This window comes from Lycorma delicatula, chromosome 8 (assembly GCF_047948215.1).
Source record: "Lycorma delicatula isolate Av1 chromosome 8, ASM4794821v1, whole genome shotgun sequence".
Lineage (NCBI taxonomy): Eukaryota > Metazoa > Arthropoda > Insecta > Hemiptera > Fulgoridae > Lycorma > Lycorma delicatula.
The window spans coordinates 46,561,660-46,579,364 of record NC_134462.1 but is presented as its reverse complement, the minus strand read 5'-3'; the positions used below and the strand labels follow the sequence as shown (position 1 = coordinate 46,579,364).

The 17,705-nt window shown below is 26.5% G+C and overlaps 1 protein-coding gene across 2 annotated transcripts; it reads left to right on the top strand.

Annotated features, from left to right (window-relative positions):
• Positions 1 to 3,756: 3,756 nt before the first annotated feature.
• On the top strand, positions 3,757 to 16,274 carry LOC142328629 (uncharacterized). 2 transcript variants are annotated; one of them, XM_075372477.1, is made up of 5 exons: positions 3,757 to 3,898; positions 6,831 to 7,006; positions 9,208 to 9,408; positions 9,548 to 9,689; positions 13,202 to 16,274. In XM_075372477.1, the coding sequence occupies exons 3-5, from the start codon at positions 9,209 to 9,211 to the stop codon at positions 13,802 to 13,804; spliced, it is 945 nt and encodes a 314-aa protein (XP_075228592.1). In that variant the 5' UTR covers positions 3,757 to 3,898; positions 6,831 to 7,006; position 9,208; the 3' UTR covers positions 13,805 to 16,274. The 2 variants fall into 2 exon arrangements, with proteins under 2 accessions (XP_075228592.1, XP_075228591.1); XM_075372476.1 differs by lacking the exon at positions 3,757 to 3,898 and adding an exon at positions 4,336 to 4,449.
• The last annotated feature ends 1,431 nt before the right edge of the window (positions 16,275 to 17,705 follow it).

Sequence of the window (17,705 nt, the reverse complement as noted above, 5' to 3'; positions counted from 1 at the left end):
GAACGATAGGCTCATGAAACTAGTTAGAAGAGTGGAATGAGAACAAAGGTGTGCGGGAATCCTATCAAAAGCTTTTAGAAATGCACAAAAATTTACAGGATCGGTGGGAGAGTAAAGTGGGAGTCCGCTGGAATATAGGTTGGTGGAGACTAACATGAAGAAAATATTCCAGAAAGGTTTGAAAAAAGAATAACGTGAGAAAATTTTTGCCATCAGAATGGAGACACCAGGCGCACAGAATATTGATGGCTTCTTAGAGGACAACTAAAGACTGAAATCCAAGCCCTGATTGAAATGGAAGTATTAACCTAATAGAATAGCAGCATATCTAGGAGTTTGGCATATTTAGTTTTTAATCATTTGTCCCACTTAAAACGGCCATCAAAAAACAAACCTAAAAATTTAACATCTGAAGAGATAGCAATTGACTTTATGTTGAGAAAGACTTGTTGAATGAAAGAGTCTCGCATGAAAAAAAATTCACATTTTGTTTTCTCAGGCGAAAAGGTGAAGCCTTGGACCAAACTTCAAGGCAAGATATAGTATTCTGCTGTAATCCAGCTGTGGGCTGTTGAATGGGTCTTGATATATATATATATATATATATATATATATATATAGCAAAATCAACAAATAAAGAAATGAAAGAGGTGGCTGCATACATTCAGTAACACTGTACATGGCTTTAGCGAACTAGACATTCCATTTCTTTGAGGGAATCCATTCTCCATGGTGATGCTTCCCAACAAAGAATCTCCAACACGAACACTGAAAGCTTGGTCATTTAAGAAACCCCTAATAAAGGCAAGCATATTGCCCTTAACATTTTTTAAGAGTGTTTAGAATACCACGTCACCACGCTGTGTCGTACGCCTTCCTGATATCAAAGAAGATAGCAACGAGGCATTGGCAGAGTAGGAAAGTATTTTGAATAGTTGTTTAGAGTGAGAGGAGTTGAATTTTGAAATGGCCCAGTTTTTAATGGGTCATGGATTGTTCAACTCCTACCTATACCTCCAAAGAAGGTGTTCTTCCAATCCGAGCAGTGTGATACACCGGAACACAAAAATTTTCAGCTGTAGCCGATGCGCCTCGCAAAGAGAGATGTGTGGAGAAGTATCGGAAGAGATAACTACTGACAACTTTGTCATAAAGATGCTCCACAGTCCAGAGAATTGGTTGTCTGTAATGAAAATGGTCACGATGATTATGAAAATGAAGTCAGAAGAGTAGGTACTGGTGTTGGACACCTGAGTGCTAGTAGAGGTGCCCCTGCTTGCTGGAGTAGCTGCCTATGATGATGGCCGCAGGACTGCTGCAGCAGGTGCTTCAATGACACACCACAATGGGGCTTTGTTATACACTCACAATATTGTGTAATACAAGATATAGTAGGTCCGGCATCATGAGGGTGATAGGTAGGGGTTTTAATCAATGAGAGTCCAACACTACCGTATGGTTGGGCATACAGTGACTGGTAGAGCTTTCTCCTCCTCTGACACAAAAAAAAGCTAACATTCTAGTTCTAGTAGCTTTTTTCTTTAACCTCCAGGGCCACCATTAATAATTGCTTTGGAGAATGAGATGAATGATTTGTAACATGTGTAAAAATGCCATGCCTGACCGGGATTTGAACCTAGGACCTCTGGATGAAAGGCTGAGACGCTACCACTCATGCCACAGAAGCCGGCTTTTTTAGTTGGTTGGTAAGAGTTAAAGCAATCTTCAAGTAGAAAAATTATATTTAAAATCATATGAACTACATAATCTTAACTCCCTCCTAAATTAAACACAGTTTATAAAATTCTATCAATAATCCACTAAATAATAATATCTGACTGAATGAAGGAAATCAATCTCAATCTTTTGGCATTTTGTCTGTCTGTTTCTGTCTTATGATGCAGTTGTACCCAAACATGCTTACTGATTTTTATAAAATTTACAAAATTTTTCATTAAGAATCCTTAGTGTTTCATAATATGATTTTCATAAAATTTTCCATTTCAAAATTGGGGTAATGCAATATTTCTAGTTTAAAATACAACTGCTTACCAAGTTTAAAAACCTATTAACTGCTTTAGTGATAGTTCTATATCTGTAATTCTTATATAGGCAGCATTTTATCCCTCATTTAAGAAGTTGCTGCCTGACAAATGCCCTTTGTACGTGCTAATTTTAAAAATATTAACTTTGGTGAAAATGTGGATGAAAAAATGCAACATATACTGTAAACTCTACTGCAGCAACCTCTGTGATGGAGTGGTAACAGCTCAGTATTTCATACACAACATAAAATATTGCAAAATCCAGTACATTTATATAACTAAAAATATACAAATTAACTTAATAAAAGTACTATATTAAATGAATAATTAAATTAATGGGATTCCTAACTACCTGAAATACCCAGTATGTACGGTTTAAAATAAAATCATTTTCAAGACTAGACAAATAAAATCAATATACCACTTTGAAAACAATCTCCTAGAACCATCTTATTCAGAAAGAAAATCTTTGCTTTTTCCCCAAGTTTAATCATATTCCACCTTACAGTTTAATCAAACAGAGTTAAATGAAATAATATTTTTAATATGAAAATATTAAACTAACACATTTTAATACAAGATTTTTTTTTCATGTTATTAATATTTAATTATAAAACAGTCTGTAATATCAACTACAGTTTAGTTTAATCATAGTGAAAGTTATAATGAGAGTTACTGTTACATATGATGGAGATTTATGAAATGCTGATGTATTTCCTTTGGTAGATAATAGAATTAGCTTTAGTATTGTGATTAATGACATAATTCTGATTTTGTTAGCAAAGCTTTAATAAATTACCATAATTAGAGAAAAATATATTTATACATACAAAGGAAAATTAGATTTAACCTTATATGATTATGTTCACAGCAGAGTAAAATATTAATTATTTTTTTGCTTTTATTTTGAATTAATTTTTATTTTTATTGTTAAAATCATGGAATCATATTTCCGTAGTATATTATACTACTATTAATAATTAATCATTCTATGTCTGTCTGTATCTCTCTCTCTCTCTCTCTCTCTTTCTTTCTTTCTTTTTCTCTCCCAAATGTAATTATTTTAATTTATAGTAAAGTAATGATCAACTAATTTAATAATAAAGTTTAAAAATTTCCATATACAAATAGATAATTAAATTTATTCATGCAGTATAATAATATTTCTTACTGTTTAATGATAGCAATTTTCCATTATTATAAATAATAGCTATTGTATTAACAGTTTAAAAAAAAATTAGTTTTAACATCAATTATTTTTAGTGTTGAGATTTATTATTAATTATAGCAATAAATCAAAACGTTTTTTGCAATTATATTAAAAAAATATTCTGTATCAACATAGGATGAAGTATACCAGATATAAAAAATAGACTGGCAAAAGCAACTGTTATCTACAGTAAATAATTATATATTCTATTTTATTTACTTTTTGTTTATATTAATTCTATAACTAAGTTTATATAATTGTAAGTTTATATTCTATTTTGATTAATCCTTTGATTTTTTTAAATTATTTTATTTAACAGTCTGATTAATTAATACATTCCTTGATTGTTGTGCTTATAAATGAATATTCTGTTACTTTATCTCATGATTTAGGACACTTTTCATAATTTTGAAACCAACACAGTGAGTGGTCTTTATACCTTCTCTTTTTTCTGTTTAGTTTCTGGGAATCGCAGTCAAGTATTACTTCAGAGGATGAATGAGGATGATATGTATGAGTGTAAGTGAAGTTTAGTCTTATACAGTCTCAGGTCGACCATTTCTGAGATGTGTGGTTAATGAAAACCCAACCACCAAAGAACACTGGTATCCGCGAGGACTTTATACCTGGAAATTTACTTAAGGTTAGTTCCAATGTACCTCTTTTCCTTTTATATTTTCATTTCAAGATTGACTGGTAAAACTGTTCCTCCTGTCCTCTACCTTAAGTTTTCTATAAATATTTATAGAAATATTTTGAGAAAATCTTATTTTCTTTGTGTTTTAATAATGAAATATTAAAAATATTTTGAATCTTTTACAATAATTAAAACTGATATTCTTTTTTTTTAATTTTAAACAAAGAATATAGTTTTATTTTAAATTTAATAAAAATTTAGTTTACAAAATCCATAATATAAGTTATTCATTTATTAATGATAAACACCTATTAAAATTTAACACATAATAAATTCTTACAACCAAAAACAATGACCCTTTATGTTATTTCATAAGAAGAAACAAAATAAATTGAGTTTATAGATTACTAAAGTTCAGAGGTTAAATAAATAAAAAATACTCATAAAGATTAATGTTATAAAAGATAATGCACGAAAATTCAGTTCAGTGTTTGAGTATGTTATCATGCATCAACTGTAATGAATAATCACTGAAAATGGAGAATAAATCAATAATGGTAATGTATTAGACATTTTTATTTTTTATTCAAATTTATTTATTAGGTTCTGAAAGTCTAGAATTATTTTATAAATAAAAGTAAAATATAATCTTTTCTCGACAAATAATTATATTTTTAATCTCTATATCTACAATAACGACTTCGATCAATCCTACACAATTGAACACAAAAAAACTTTCTTTTGGATAGTGTAGTTTTAAAATCAGAACTAGCAGTTTAGATTTGGATGAAGATATTTTTTATTTAATCATTATCTTCACAGGGAGGTTAATATTTCAAATATCTTTAAATCATTTCTCTTTTTTTTAAATCTTTTTTTACTGTTTTGTCTGTGAAACCACCATAAGGTGTTACTTCAGAGGATGATTAAATCATTCCAAAGGGCTTCTTCCTGATTTAGTAAAAATTGTTAGAATTCATTCAAATAAAATAATTTAATAGTAAAAAGCTGATAAAAGTTGTAGTTTTTTACTAAAATATTTTACGTAGGATAATATAGGCTTTGATAGTCATAACTGCATTTTTATATGTCCCTTAGAAAACATAAACTAAATATTTTAAGCTCATAAAAATTGCAGTTGATTTTGTCAAACAATTTTCAAACTGTTATTAAAATTTAATTATGATAGATAAAATAATAATCATTTATAATTGTATAATACTTTGTAATAAATTTACTGTGTTAAATAAATTATACAATTTTATTTTGTGAAAGGTTTTGTGTAGATTGATAATGGTATTATTTCAACAAGCTGTATATTAGTCTCATTTTTTAATAAATACAAACATAAATAATGTAAATTATTGTACAGCAAACAAAAAAATGCTTAATAATGTGTTTACTCTTTGGATCAATATTAACATTGAATATTTGTCAAGGAGATATTGTTTTGTAATTTGGATGTAATCATATACCTTTAAATTCTTTTAAACTCAGTAGGCAAATTATTCTATAAAATAGAATCATTTTCATTTTTTTAGAATTAAATTAATCTTTAGATATCATCTTTCCACTGGTTATGTAATGTCTGTAAATAAGAGAATTTTTAAAAGAAATATCTGTCTATAACAGTTAATATAGTTTGGTTAATATAGATTAAAAAAAGTCTATATAGTAAATGGTATATAGAAAAAAGTATCTGATATTAAAAGTATTTTGAAATGTTAATAAGAAACTTTACCCTGTCACTGGATACAATTGGTTAGATATGTGGAGATGTTAGTAATATACAACAATATTTTTAATTTAATATTTGAAATACCTATAAATCATTCCAGAGGCCTTCTCCTGGTTTAGTGAAAATTGTTAGAATTCATTCACATAAAATAATTTAGTGGTAAAAATGTTATAAAACGTTTAGTTTAAATAAAATATTTTACGTAGCATAACATGTGCTTTGAAAGTCATAATTGTGTTTTTATATCTCTTAGAACACATAAACTAAATATCCATCCCTGTCACTGGATACAATTGTTTAGATGTGTGGAGACATTAATAACATACAACAAAGTGAATAATGAACATGAAATCATTAACGGAAAGTTGAAAAGATCATTACCATAAACTTGAATTTACAGACTAAACTGAAAGTTATTGAAAAGTTATTATTTTTTTTTTATAATCATTAATGAAATAAGACACCATAATAGAATAGAAACTAATATTTTCAGGAAAATTTGTAAAAATAAAATAGAATTCATAAATTAACTAACTATCGTTGAATTCACAAACTGATACATGTAATTATTAATTTATTCACACTGGCAACAACAGAATAATGCATAATATTATAGTCTCCCTTTTTTTATGATACAATAAATTTTTTACCACAAGAAAAATGTCAATCCTAGCCAGAATTTCAACCCAGAACCTTTTCAATGAAAAGTGGAGATACTGTAACTCCACCTGAGTGGTCAGTGGAGTGGCAGTCCTGAATATCATGTTGTGATGCATAAGGAATTTATTTGTACTAATTACAATAAAATTAAAATGAACAGATAAGTAAATCACATTAAAAATAGTTGTGTAATGGATACAACTACACCTTCTTAGGTCAATCATATAATCCATATGGAAACAAAAGAACTATTAAGCATATACAATCCAAAAAAATTGTACATCAGCAAAAAATAATGCATGAAAATCAAATCAAATATTTATATTTTTAGATTCTACTATTAACATACTTTTATGTTTATATATCTATATACAACTATTTTTTATACTTCATTTACAGTGGTCATATGTGAACAAAAAAGAGGGAGTGCTGACACATTTTAATAAATAAATAAATATATATATATATATATATATATATATATATATATTTATATTATTATTATTATTATTTCTTTTTTATTTTATTTTTTTTTTACAGTTGGTTACATTACTTTGTTTTCTATATTCAATACCAGTAGTTTACAGTACACTACCTCAATGTAGTGAAGCACCTCTTGTGACAATTCAGCAACAAAACATTGTGACACTGAATCAAATAAATGTTATAGCATTCCTTGATGCATTGTGACAATTGTGTTTACAGCAAGCAAATCTGTAAGTAAAATTAAATATTAATCACTTTATTTTCAGATGGTGTGTGTGTGTATGGGGGGAAGAGGGTATGTATGTATAAAAATCAATCATACACATGCGCATGCATGAGTGTGGCTGCTCATACTCATGTTTTATCTTATTTATCGTTTTTTTAAAAAATAAACTGGTGCCAATTTACATTACTGAAATGAAAGTGAAAGTCTATATTTATTTATATTAAGTATAATTTTAATTAATTTTTATTATTTTTCTCTTTTGTGTTATGGGGGACTATTTTCCTCAAATAATTTACCACAAACAAGTGAATCATTCAAATATTAAAAGGTTTTAATTTACAGATAAAAAGTGAATAAATATCTTTTATCAGACTTGGTTGATTGATTTATTATTGAATTATTGTGGTATTTGAAAGCTTCTAGATAACTTGAGCAGCTTTATTGAATTAAGGTCCATAGGAAGCTACATCCTTCATTCACAGAGTAACTAGAGCTAACTGCAATCTTGAGTTGGCAGACTGGGATGTCTTACTGATTAGAATTCAACAATAGTGTGGTGGGTGGAAGACTGTAGAAGAATCAAAAGTAGCAATAAAAACTTGTCTGGCTTGGCCTCCAACTATAAACCATCTGCATAGGAAGCCAAATGTTCGCCCTTACCACCACCTTGACAAAATCATGTTTAATTAAAACTTCACTTATTGATCAGTTAAATAACCAGAAAATTACTTTCAACACTCAGTTCCTCATCTCAATTTCTTCTGAATCCTTCAATACAAAAAATTAAAATTTTGCTGGAGGTTCCACTTAGGTCTGACTGATAAGAAATATTTTTAAAAATTCAACTCTCAAAAAATGAAAATAGTGTTTGAAGTAACTTATCAATATGCTTATTCCAACTTTCTAAACAGAGAACAAAAGAATTTAAGAATTTTGATTTAATTATTCTGCTGCCTTTTGAATTTTAAATAATATGGAATTTAAATTGGAGGTTTCAATCATTCACAATTAAATCTTAATATTTTAATTTAATTAAGATTACTGAAATTACAAAATGTTTTTATTCAGAGGGTGCTTGAAAACTCAATAGCTATAAATTATGAAAATGATCCCTAGGGATATAAAAAGAGATATATTTGAAAATGATCCCTAGGGATATAAAAAGAGATATATTTTCATCTATAAAAGTAGAATATCTTTCTTTGAATAATACAATGAAACTTTATAATACTAAGTTATTAAATGACTCACTTTAAAATTAATGAAAATTCTTCTTCCAAATGCCTTTTGAAGCTAACTGACTCCTTCCATTGTCAATAAAATACTCATTAATGCAATGTGAGTCATTTATCACATAATAGTTCAAAATAAAACATCACTCTTATTCATCCAAGTATTTTCTAACATCCTGATATAAGAATAAATTCTTAGAGCAGAACCTAGTGTGTTTTATCCTTGGCTTATTTCATGACAACTATTAACAAGATACAGTTGCAGTCTGTTAGGAATTCTGGTGTGAAATTAAGGCTATTGTGTTTGTCTTGCAGGCTATCTTCAAGCCTGCACAGCCTATATACAGAATAACCTATTAATTGTATTTAACTGTAAAATGATCTATCTGTCATCATACTATTGAAAGATGAACACCTAGATCTGACAAAGAGGTTCTACGCAAAAAATGAAGACAACCAATATTTTTCCTTTTTATTTGAAAGATATGTTTTTTTAAGTACTATAGCACACCATGGATAGTATAATTGTTATTTTTGTTTTAGTTGATGGAAAACTAAAAAGCAAATGTGAAAATCTCTTCTGTTTTTTTCTCTCTCATCACTGGCCACTATAGGACCACATTTATACTCGTAGTTAATACTTGTCTGATTTCCTTTTCTTCCAGCTCACCTTTATTCTCAAACTATGTTTGTTCCTTCCTTCCTTGTGACAGTGTTTTACTGTTACACTCTGGTTCATTTCTGAACACCTTCACAAACTTAGATTTTCTTCTTAAATTTTATCTCTTATCCCTTATATCAGTTAAATTTATCCCTGGAATCAAGAGATCTTTTTTCATCTGTATGAACCACTTAAAGTTTCTTTGTAGAATTTTAATATTTTGTACAATTGAAATTATATATATATATATTTTTAATATATATTTTTATTGCCTTTTTTAAATTTTTATCAAATGTATATTGTATTTTACAGGATGAACCAATTGCGGACTAGCTTGCTAAAACAAAATATTACAGATATATCTTTCAAAATAATTAATAAAAAAACAAGCCATACAAATCTTGAAAGATTATCATCTTTAGCTGGTGAGATACCAGTTTTTCAAGAACAGCAAGATGAACACATATGGAAGAAAATGCAAGCTGATGTTGATCATGTTTATATATTTAACAGGTAAAAAATTTACCTTTTTAAAATAAATTAATTTTTTCTCGTGTATATAAGTTTTCTACAAAAGTAAATAAATTATCATATCAAACTTTCATGAAATATGTAATTACACTTAATTAAAGTAATATACCTTGATTTACAGATGTGGAAAGTTGACTGAACATTTTACATTTCCATGGTCAATGGTAAATTACCCATATGTAAAACAAGCCATATTGTCAGCAGACAAAAATTCAACTTGTGGTTCCTGTGAATTACCAATTTCAACAAATAATTCAAATCAGGTTAGCAAAAGTATTTATGATTAATAATAAAACTAAAAAAATAAATTAAAAATTGGCAATATAATTTTAAAGGTTATTATTTTACCTGAAATTTTTATTTAAGCATCACAATTGAAATTTAATTTCTTATTGAATGATATTAAAGTACAACGTACAATATTTGTTTAAAAACAAATATTGAGAATAATTTGATATTACCTCTTTTCTTCCATAATACTATTCTGGCATTATAAAAAAATGAAATTTTTGACAACTAGGATCCTAACGATCCTAGTTATATCATTCTTAAAGTAGTATTCATCTGTAAAAGGGATCATAATAAAAGGATAGAGTTCAGTAGCTCAGATCATGGGATTAGGGTAATTTTGAGAAATTATCTAGGTACCCATTTTAATCATTACATTGTTTACTATGTTTTCAATTTCAAAAATGCACAGTGCTTTTTTGTTGTATGCTAAACTAAGTCAATAATTTTAGTTCATTGTGAATTTGAGAGAAGCTATCACATGAAAATAATATACAACACTGGTTCAAAGAAACAGGATTTCTTCTCATGTAGATATATCACCAAGAGGCCAACAGTATCAAAGAATAAAACGTTTAACAAATTAAACAATCTACAACTAATAAATCTAAACCCTTGAACCCTTGAGTTACAAATTCCAAAAGTAACCATTCATAAAGACCTATGCAAAAAATTGTACTTCTATGTGAACAAATTCAGATACTGTAAAAAGTAAAACCATCTAATGCTGAAAAATATTTCCAATTCACTGCTGAAATTTTTGAAAACTTTTTCTGAAAATGAACCACTTCTAAAATGATGTTATTTTTAAAGTAAAGCTATTTTTCATCTTAATAGATGTGTTTATAGACATAATTCATGAATATGAGAAAAATCAACATGTAATGTTTGACAAAGAATGCCTAAAATTAATGTTTAGTGTATTTTAATGAAAAATTATGTAACTGGACATTTTTCTTTATTGAAAAGACTATTAATGGAAATGTTTATCCTGATTTATTACTTATTGCTTTCCTCAAGTGGATGAAGTCGAAAATGTCCACTAGATTTATTTCCAATAAAATGCTGCACCTCACACTTTAATGCATTCGTAATAAAGATTTGTGTGAAAAATCTGCGTTTAGATGGATTGGCTAAGAAGGACCTGTACCCTGGCATTCAAAATATAAAACCTAACTCCTTGTGGGGATACATTAAAAATATTGTTTATCTGCAAAAATTATATGTCTGTAATCACTTAAAGGAAATAATTAAAGAAGCAATTATAACCATAGCAGAAGATGTGATACATCATATAGAGTCAGAAACTTAATATTAATTGAACATTTGTGAGCAACAAAGGAATCCATAATGAAACAAAAATATTTTATTTTATTTATTTATTTATGTCTTATACCCCACCATTCTTTTATGAATCCGTTTTATTATCCCTTAATTTAAACCAGTTATTATTATCTGGTTTTATCTTCCAAACTGTATTTTTATAATTAAAGTTTATTTTTAATTATCTTTTTGCTACACTTTTTTTTTAATACTTCTACGCTTATAATCAGAATTTTTCCACTAACATATTGAATAATATAAAACTTATTGTAATTCATAATACCTTGTGTAGATACTGGCTTTCATAAGTCTGGTCCAACTTTTAATTCCTAGTTTGAATTTGGGATTCTTTCATTTATTTTATGATTCATTAAGTTGATTCTAAGATTAATAACACTTCAGAGAAGCTCTCCTCTGCAGTAAAATAGTACTAAAGAAATATTCTTATAACAGTTTTACATCAACTAAGAATTTCAAATAAAGTTATTTATATAAATGTTTCGTTATAATGTTGCATTATTTTAAACTAAAAAAGTTATTTAAACAAAGTAATAAATAACAATTAAAAAAAAAATATTAAGATAATTTGATTTCATTTCTTACACTGAACAGTTTTTAAATAAGGATTTTAAAGAAGGGTGGTTTGAGAGAATGCTTTGCTCAGGCTAAGGTAAAGTTTTTATAATGTAAGTTTTTTGTCCTGAAATCATTTCCTTAATAACAAAACAATGTAATAATTTTGTTAAACATAAAAAAGCTTCCAAACTGTAGTGTCATCTATGGCAAAATTAACTGTCTCCTACCTTTACAACTCCTTGATTAAGAACCAGTTTTCATTTACTGTTCTCACCATTTCTGTTGAAAAAAAGAGAAGTTGAAGTGTAAGTATGAGATATAAAAATATTAGGTAGCTTTTGTTGTGTACTTTTTAACCAATAATGTTCTAAAGAAAATAGTGGGAAACATTGTTTCTGGTCATATAGATTGTTGATATGCATTATCTAGTGCCAGACTGATTGAGCATTTCTTTTTGTCATGACTGTCAGATGATAAGCTAAAAAACACACATGGAACTATTAGTCTAAAATATTTTACCCTACTCAAAAAATTTGTTAAGTTTAAGATTTTTCAGATAAAAATTTATAGATAGTTGATGTTTCTTAACTTCTTCAATTCTAAATATTCTCCTGGAATAAAGCTGTAAAATTCAATTATGAGATCACTGTGGATCACACTATTTGATTATAAGAAAGGTAAATTTTATAGACTTAGTATTTAACAGAGAGTGACATAAAAAATATGAAATTTGAGTCATTCAGATCCGGTACAATTTATAAAAATAACGTTAAATTATAAAACAGTAGATTCTAAATATGGCAGATAAAAGATGTGAATTTATAGTTCTAAATAGTAGGAATGGTATGGTAGCATCACATCCTTTCATTCAGATGATCCTGCATTCAGATCCTGGTCATCATGGAATCTTTTTATACATTATAAAATCTTCATTCCACATTCCCAAGCACAAACAAGTTTATGTGATGAATCAATCACAAAAAAATTAATAATTTTTCAATGAACAATTCTGGAAGAAACAAAAAACCTAAAATTAAGTAATTAGAAAAAAGAAATTTATGATCTAAATAAAAAATTACATTTTAATCTTATATAATATAATAAATTTATTCTAGCTCACTTTTTAAATATGTATCAGTGCAATTCCTTCTTCAATGATATCACAGATGATATCATTTTTAGTGGTACTCATTGTAAAATGGTTATAAAACCTATTAAGTATTTGTTCAAATAGAGTACATAATTTGTGTTTTGTTCATTTATTATTTCACTTTTATCAAATTTAATGTGTTTATAAATATTGTTCAAAAGTGTTTTGATTATTAAATATTGAAATAATTTTAAAAATTATACATTAAATGAACAAATACTATACAGACCATGATTATCCTACTTAACCATATACTAAAAGAATGAATTTAATTACTTTAAGACGACTGCCATTAACTACAGAAAATGTGAGACAGCATTAAGGAAATACCTGTATCGTAGTTTTAAAAAATATCTTTTGGAAGCATGCTTCCAGGTATTTAGAAAGTAAGTTTTCATAAACCTATTTTTTAATAATAATAACATTTTTATATTTCAGGATAATACTACAGAAATAATTAGTAAAGTTAAAAGAGATTTAAATTCTGTAATATGGCCAGATTTTGATAATAGATACAATAATGTAAACACAATAAAACATCATCATGATAATAATTACATAAATAACAAAACAAAGAAAAAAGAAGAAGAGATGGTGAAAATAGTTAACAATAATGTACGAGAAGAAAATAAAAGTAAATTAAATTCTGAAATATTAGATGAAGACAAACTACAAAGATATTTTTTTACTAGAAAAAACAATAAAATAATTATTAAAAATAATAATAACCATGATAGTAGTAGTGGATATGTTAAGTTATTACCATCTGAACTATTAATAAAAAATCAAAATACGCAAATTGAAAAAGATATGATAAAATATAATGATATTAGAATAAAACGCCCAAATGAGATTAGACAAAATGAACAAAATAATCAAGGCAAAATTAATCATGTAAAAAAAGGTACATTTTTATTAACATTAAAGAAAATTAATAGTAAAGCTGATGATTTAATATTTCAAGAAGAAAAGAAGTCCTTAAATAATACTTTTAACAACAATGTAGGTAAAAGCCGTAAAAGGGTATTAATTGGTTTTTGAAAGTAGTAGTAAACTTTAAAATATACATTGCAAGAATAAAATTAAAGAAGCATAGAACAATAGTTAAGTTACAATTTAGTTTTACCGAGAAAGGTAGATGAATGAAATTTTAAAAATGATAAAGAATATGACTGAAAAAAGTAAATGGAAAAATTATTTTACTGAAGATATTTTCTTTATGTTACGACGTATCTTTTCTGTAAAATATAACATAACTGTCAGGAGAGTAAAATTAAATTGACAGGCCAGTTGCATTTCTTCTTATAAGCAGAATGACATTAAGTAGATTGTAGTAAAGTTTACTGAGATTTGTACATAACTTGGATAACTTCAGAACTGATTCCAAAGAACTCATCAGTTAAAATTTATCCTAATTTTTTTTTGTAACTGGAACACTATTTTAAGCCTCAGCTTTATTTAAAATTGTCATTTTTAAACTGTAAATTTTCTGAAATTTTTCATCTAAAATAATTTTTTGTATAAGATTTTCTATAAATTTTTTCATATCAGCATTTTTATGTCTGAAGACACTTTTTAGACATTCTTATACTGTAGGTAGCTCTCACTAGAATATTTTCACTAAAATTGGAATAATACTTCAATTAATATACTTTTATAACCATCTAAAAACAATTTAATGGTTAAATTAATCTAAACAATTACAAAAAGAGAGTAGATACAAAATAAGTAGAAAATTTATATGCAAGATAAAAATTCTAAAACACTCATTAATGTATTAGGGATTCGTTAAAATTTCACTGAAACTTAAATTTAATGTAAAATATCATCAAACTGAATTTAAAATATGAATAAAAATAAAATATAAAAATTTGTAATTTCTCAAAACAAATGCTTATGAAGAATTTCAGCATTTATGTGATCTGAGTTCTAAGTAGTAAATGATAAATGATAATCATTTTCTGTTAACTCCAAGTAGGTATTTGTGATGCTATTCCAAAAGAAAATTATTATGAAACTTGTTTTATCATATTTGACACAATTTCAAAAATGAAACAATTTTACTTTTCGTAGATACAGGAAGTTAGAAAGTTGTTTCCCAATAATAAAGATTGTAATTTTCTTAGTAAACAAGAATTTATATTTAAATAATTTAAAATTACTAAATTTATTTTTACTTTGAAAATTCCTTTCTTTCTTTCTACAGAAAAAAATCTTCTTATAAATAAGATAAATGTTAGAATCCTTGACATGTTAACATGGACCACAGTAATTCTGAATCTAATTTAGTAAATTTTTCTATATTTTGAACAGAAATACGTTGTCAATACAAAAAATTTCTTTAAAAATGAATGTTATTATTATTATTAATGGAATTTATAAAAAAAAATTTAATTCATGTTGTACTGGGAGAAATGTCTCCCTGGGAGACATTTGTATCCCATGTATCTGGGAGATAATGTGAGTTTTTGAGGCAGGACTTATATTTGAAAAGAGCACTTAGCTAGTTAAATTAAATTAAATTTATTTTTACTGTAGTATGTAATTAACTAATAATTTTAGTATGTAACACTTTTAGAACTAATATTTACTTGTAATTTTAACTTTCTTTATTTCTAAACTTCTTTTACTGTAGGCAAACACAGGTTGGGTGTTTCAGAATTTCCTACATAATTGTGAAAGAGTTCAATATTCTATAGAAGATTTGTTTTGTGTTTGATATCAATTCTAATTAATTAATTTTATGAATTAATTAGAATTGATATTAATCAATTCTAATTAATTCATTAATTTCTTCTTGCCATTATTATTATTAACTTTGAAATAAGAATAATATGAGTATATAAGTTAAAATATAAGCATTAAATTAAAACTACAGATTTCTTTAAAAATGTTATTATTTTACAATGGTTACCAAATTCTGTATGATTATTATATTTATGAATGATAGTAAATGACAGTTATGTTATAATCCACATGGAATACATTAACTCGATGAAAATCTATCATTTTTAAATATAAAAAACGTTCAAAATTTTGTAACTGATATCTAAAATTTTAGAATTAGCAAAAAATTACATTTATTTAGTAAACTTAGATTCATTTATTTTATTGCAATGGAAAGTTGAAAAGGCTGACTTACAATGATTGTATAGTACGCAGTACATTAAAAATTTAATTAAAAATGGTCATAAGCAAGTTATACATGCTACTAAAACCTTAAATTCAATTTTTTCTTAACAATCCACATATATTGTTGTGACTTTTTTGCATAGAATATCTAGTATGAGGTATGAGATAATGACTGTTATTTAATAATTTAATTATATATGTTATTATACATACTGAAGTTTTTAAAAAATAAAAAATCTAATAATTATTGTATAGATTTAAACTTTCTCTTACAAGCATTGTACTGATATATTTTGTTTTAATTTTATTTGTTAATTATTTAAAGTATATTTTCTTTTATGTTTACAGTATTTATTCTAAATAAATCACATATAATTTATTTTTCCACTTTATTTCTAACCACTTACTGTACTAAAACTGAAGTGTTATGTATTATGTACTTCCATCATCTTATGATTATCTACGGCATGGAAAATTCTTACACCATGTCCTTTTCCATTCTCTTCTACTCCTGCTAAAAGTTTGATTACTTGATAATTTCCATTTTCTTTTAGATGGTTAATAATGTTTACTATTTTCTGGCCTTTTTATGCTGTTCTGTTGATCCCTTATAAATGTTTTAATCAATCCTTCTCCACTAATGAAATATAAAACAATGAAGTACAATGAAGCAAAAACCAGTTTACTTTTCTAATCACCATTTGTTTATTAATCTTCTATTCTCATTCATTCTTATCCATTATTCTTCATGTCCTATTCATTCAATCTTCTCCAATCTCCTCTATGACCTTCAAATTCTTTAAGCTTTTCATTTTTTTCTTAAGTATTCACATTATAATTTCATACAGAAAACTCAAAATATGGCAATTCTCAGGATATTTTTCAATTCCAACTCCGTCTTACTACTTATACATAACTGTTTTTCCTTTTTTTTCAGTTATTAGCCATTACAAATATTAATTTTATTTAATTTTCAGTTTTGAAATCTTTTGTTAACGTGCTGCCTAAGTACCTATATTCTTATGCTTATTTGATCCTCCCATCTTTTGTGCAGATGTTCATTGCTTATAGTCTTATTTCTTCTTACAATCATTTTCTTCTACATACTGTATTTTACTATTGACATCATTTGTTGAATATTTTGTGCATCATCTCCTAAAAATATCAAAATATATACAAACCTGTACGATTTATTTTCCTCTGGGCTTTATTGAGTTCTTCATCAATTTTTTCAATATTGTCTCATGTTTGCATCTCAATCAGGATATTGAGAAATTGGCTATTGGAAATGTTTATATAATTACTATTTATTGGTTTAAAAACATAAGTAAAACAAGACAAATCAATAATAATATTAAACTACAATAATAAAACATATAATAAAAAATAGTAATCACAACAATAATGATGACAACCGCAAACAATAATAATAATAGTAATAATAAATAGTGATTACATACAAAACAGAATTTAAGGTAATCATCAGGATTTATTTACAGATAGATAAATAATGAAAATCAGAATTCAGTCCCATTGATAAAAGACAACATGATCATTAGTCTTAACACTTTTAACCACACTACTATTGTATTAACAACAATAGTACAATAAATAAGACAAGTATAAAGTTGCTTCAGTGCAAATACCTTTGCTGTTCACAAATAAAACTACTCTACAATTTATGAATGAAATTAGTGCATTATCTCTTTCACTTATAGTCTAACAGTAACTCACCGAACCATTTCTCATTTTCATGTACTGTTCTCACTGGAATTATCTGTGATGTCACCTTAATCGCATCAAATGTGTA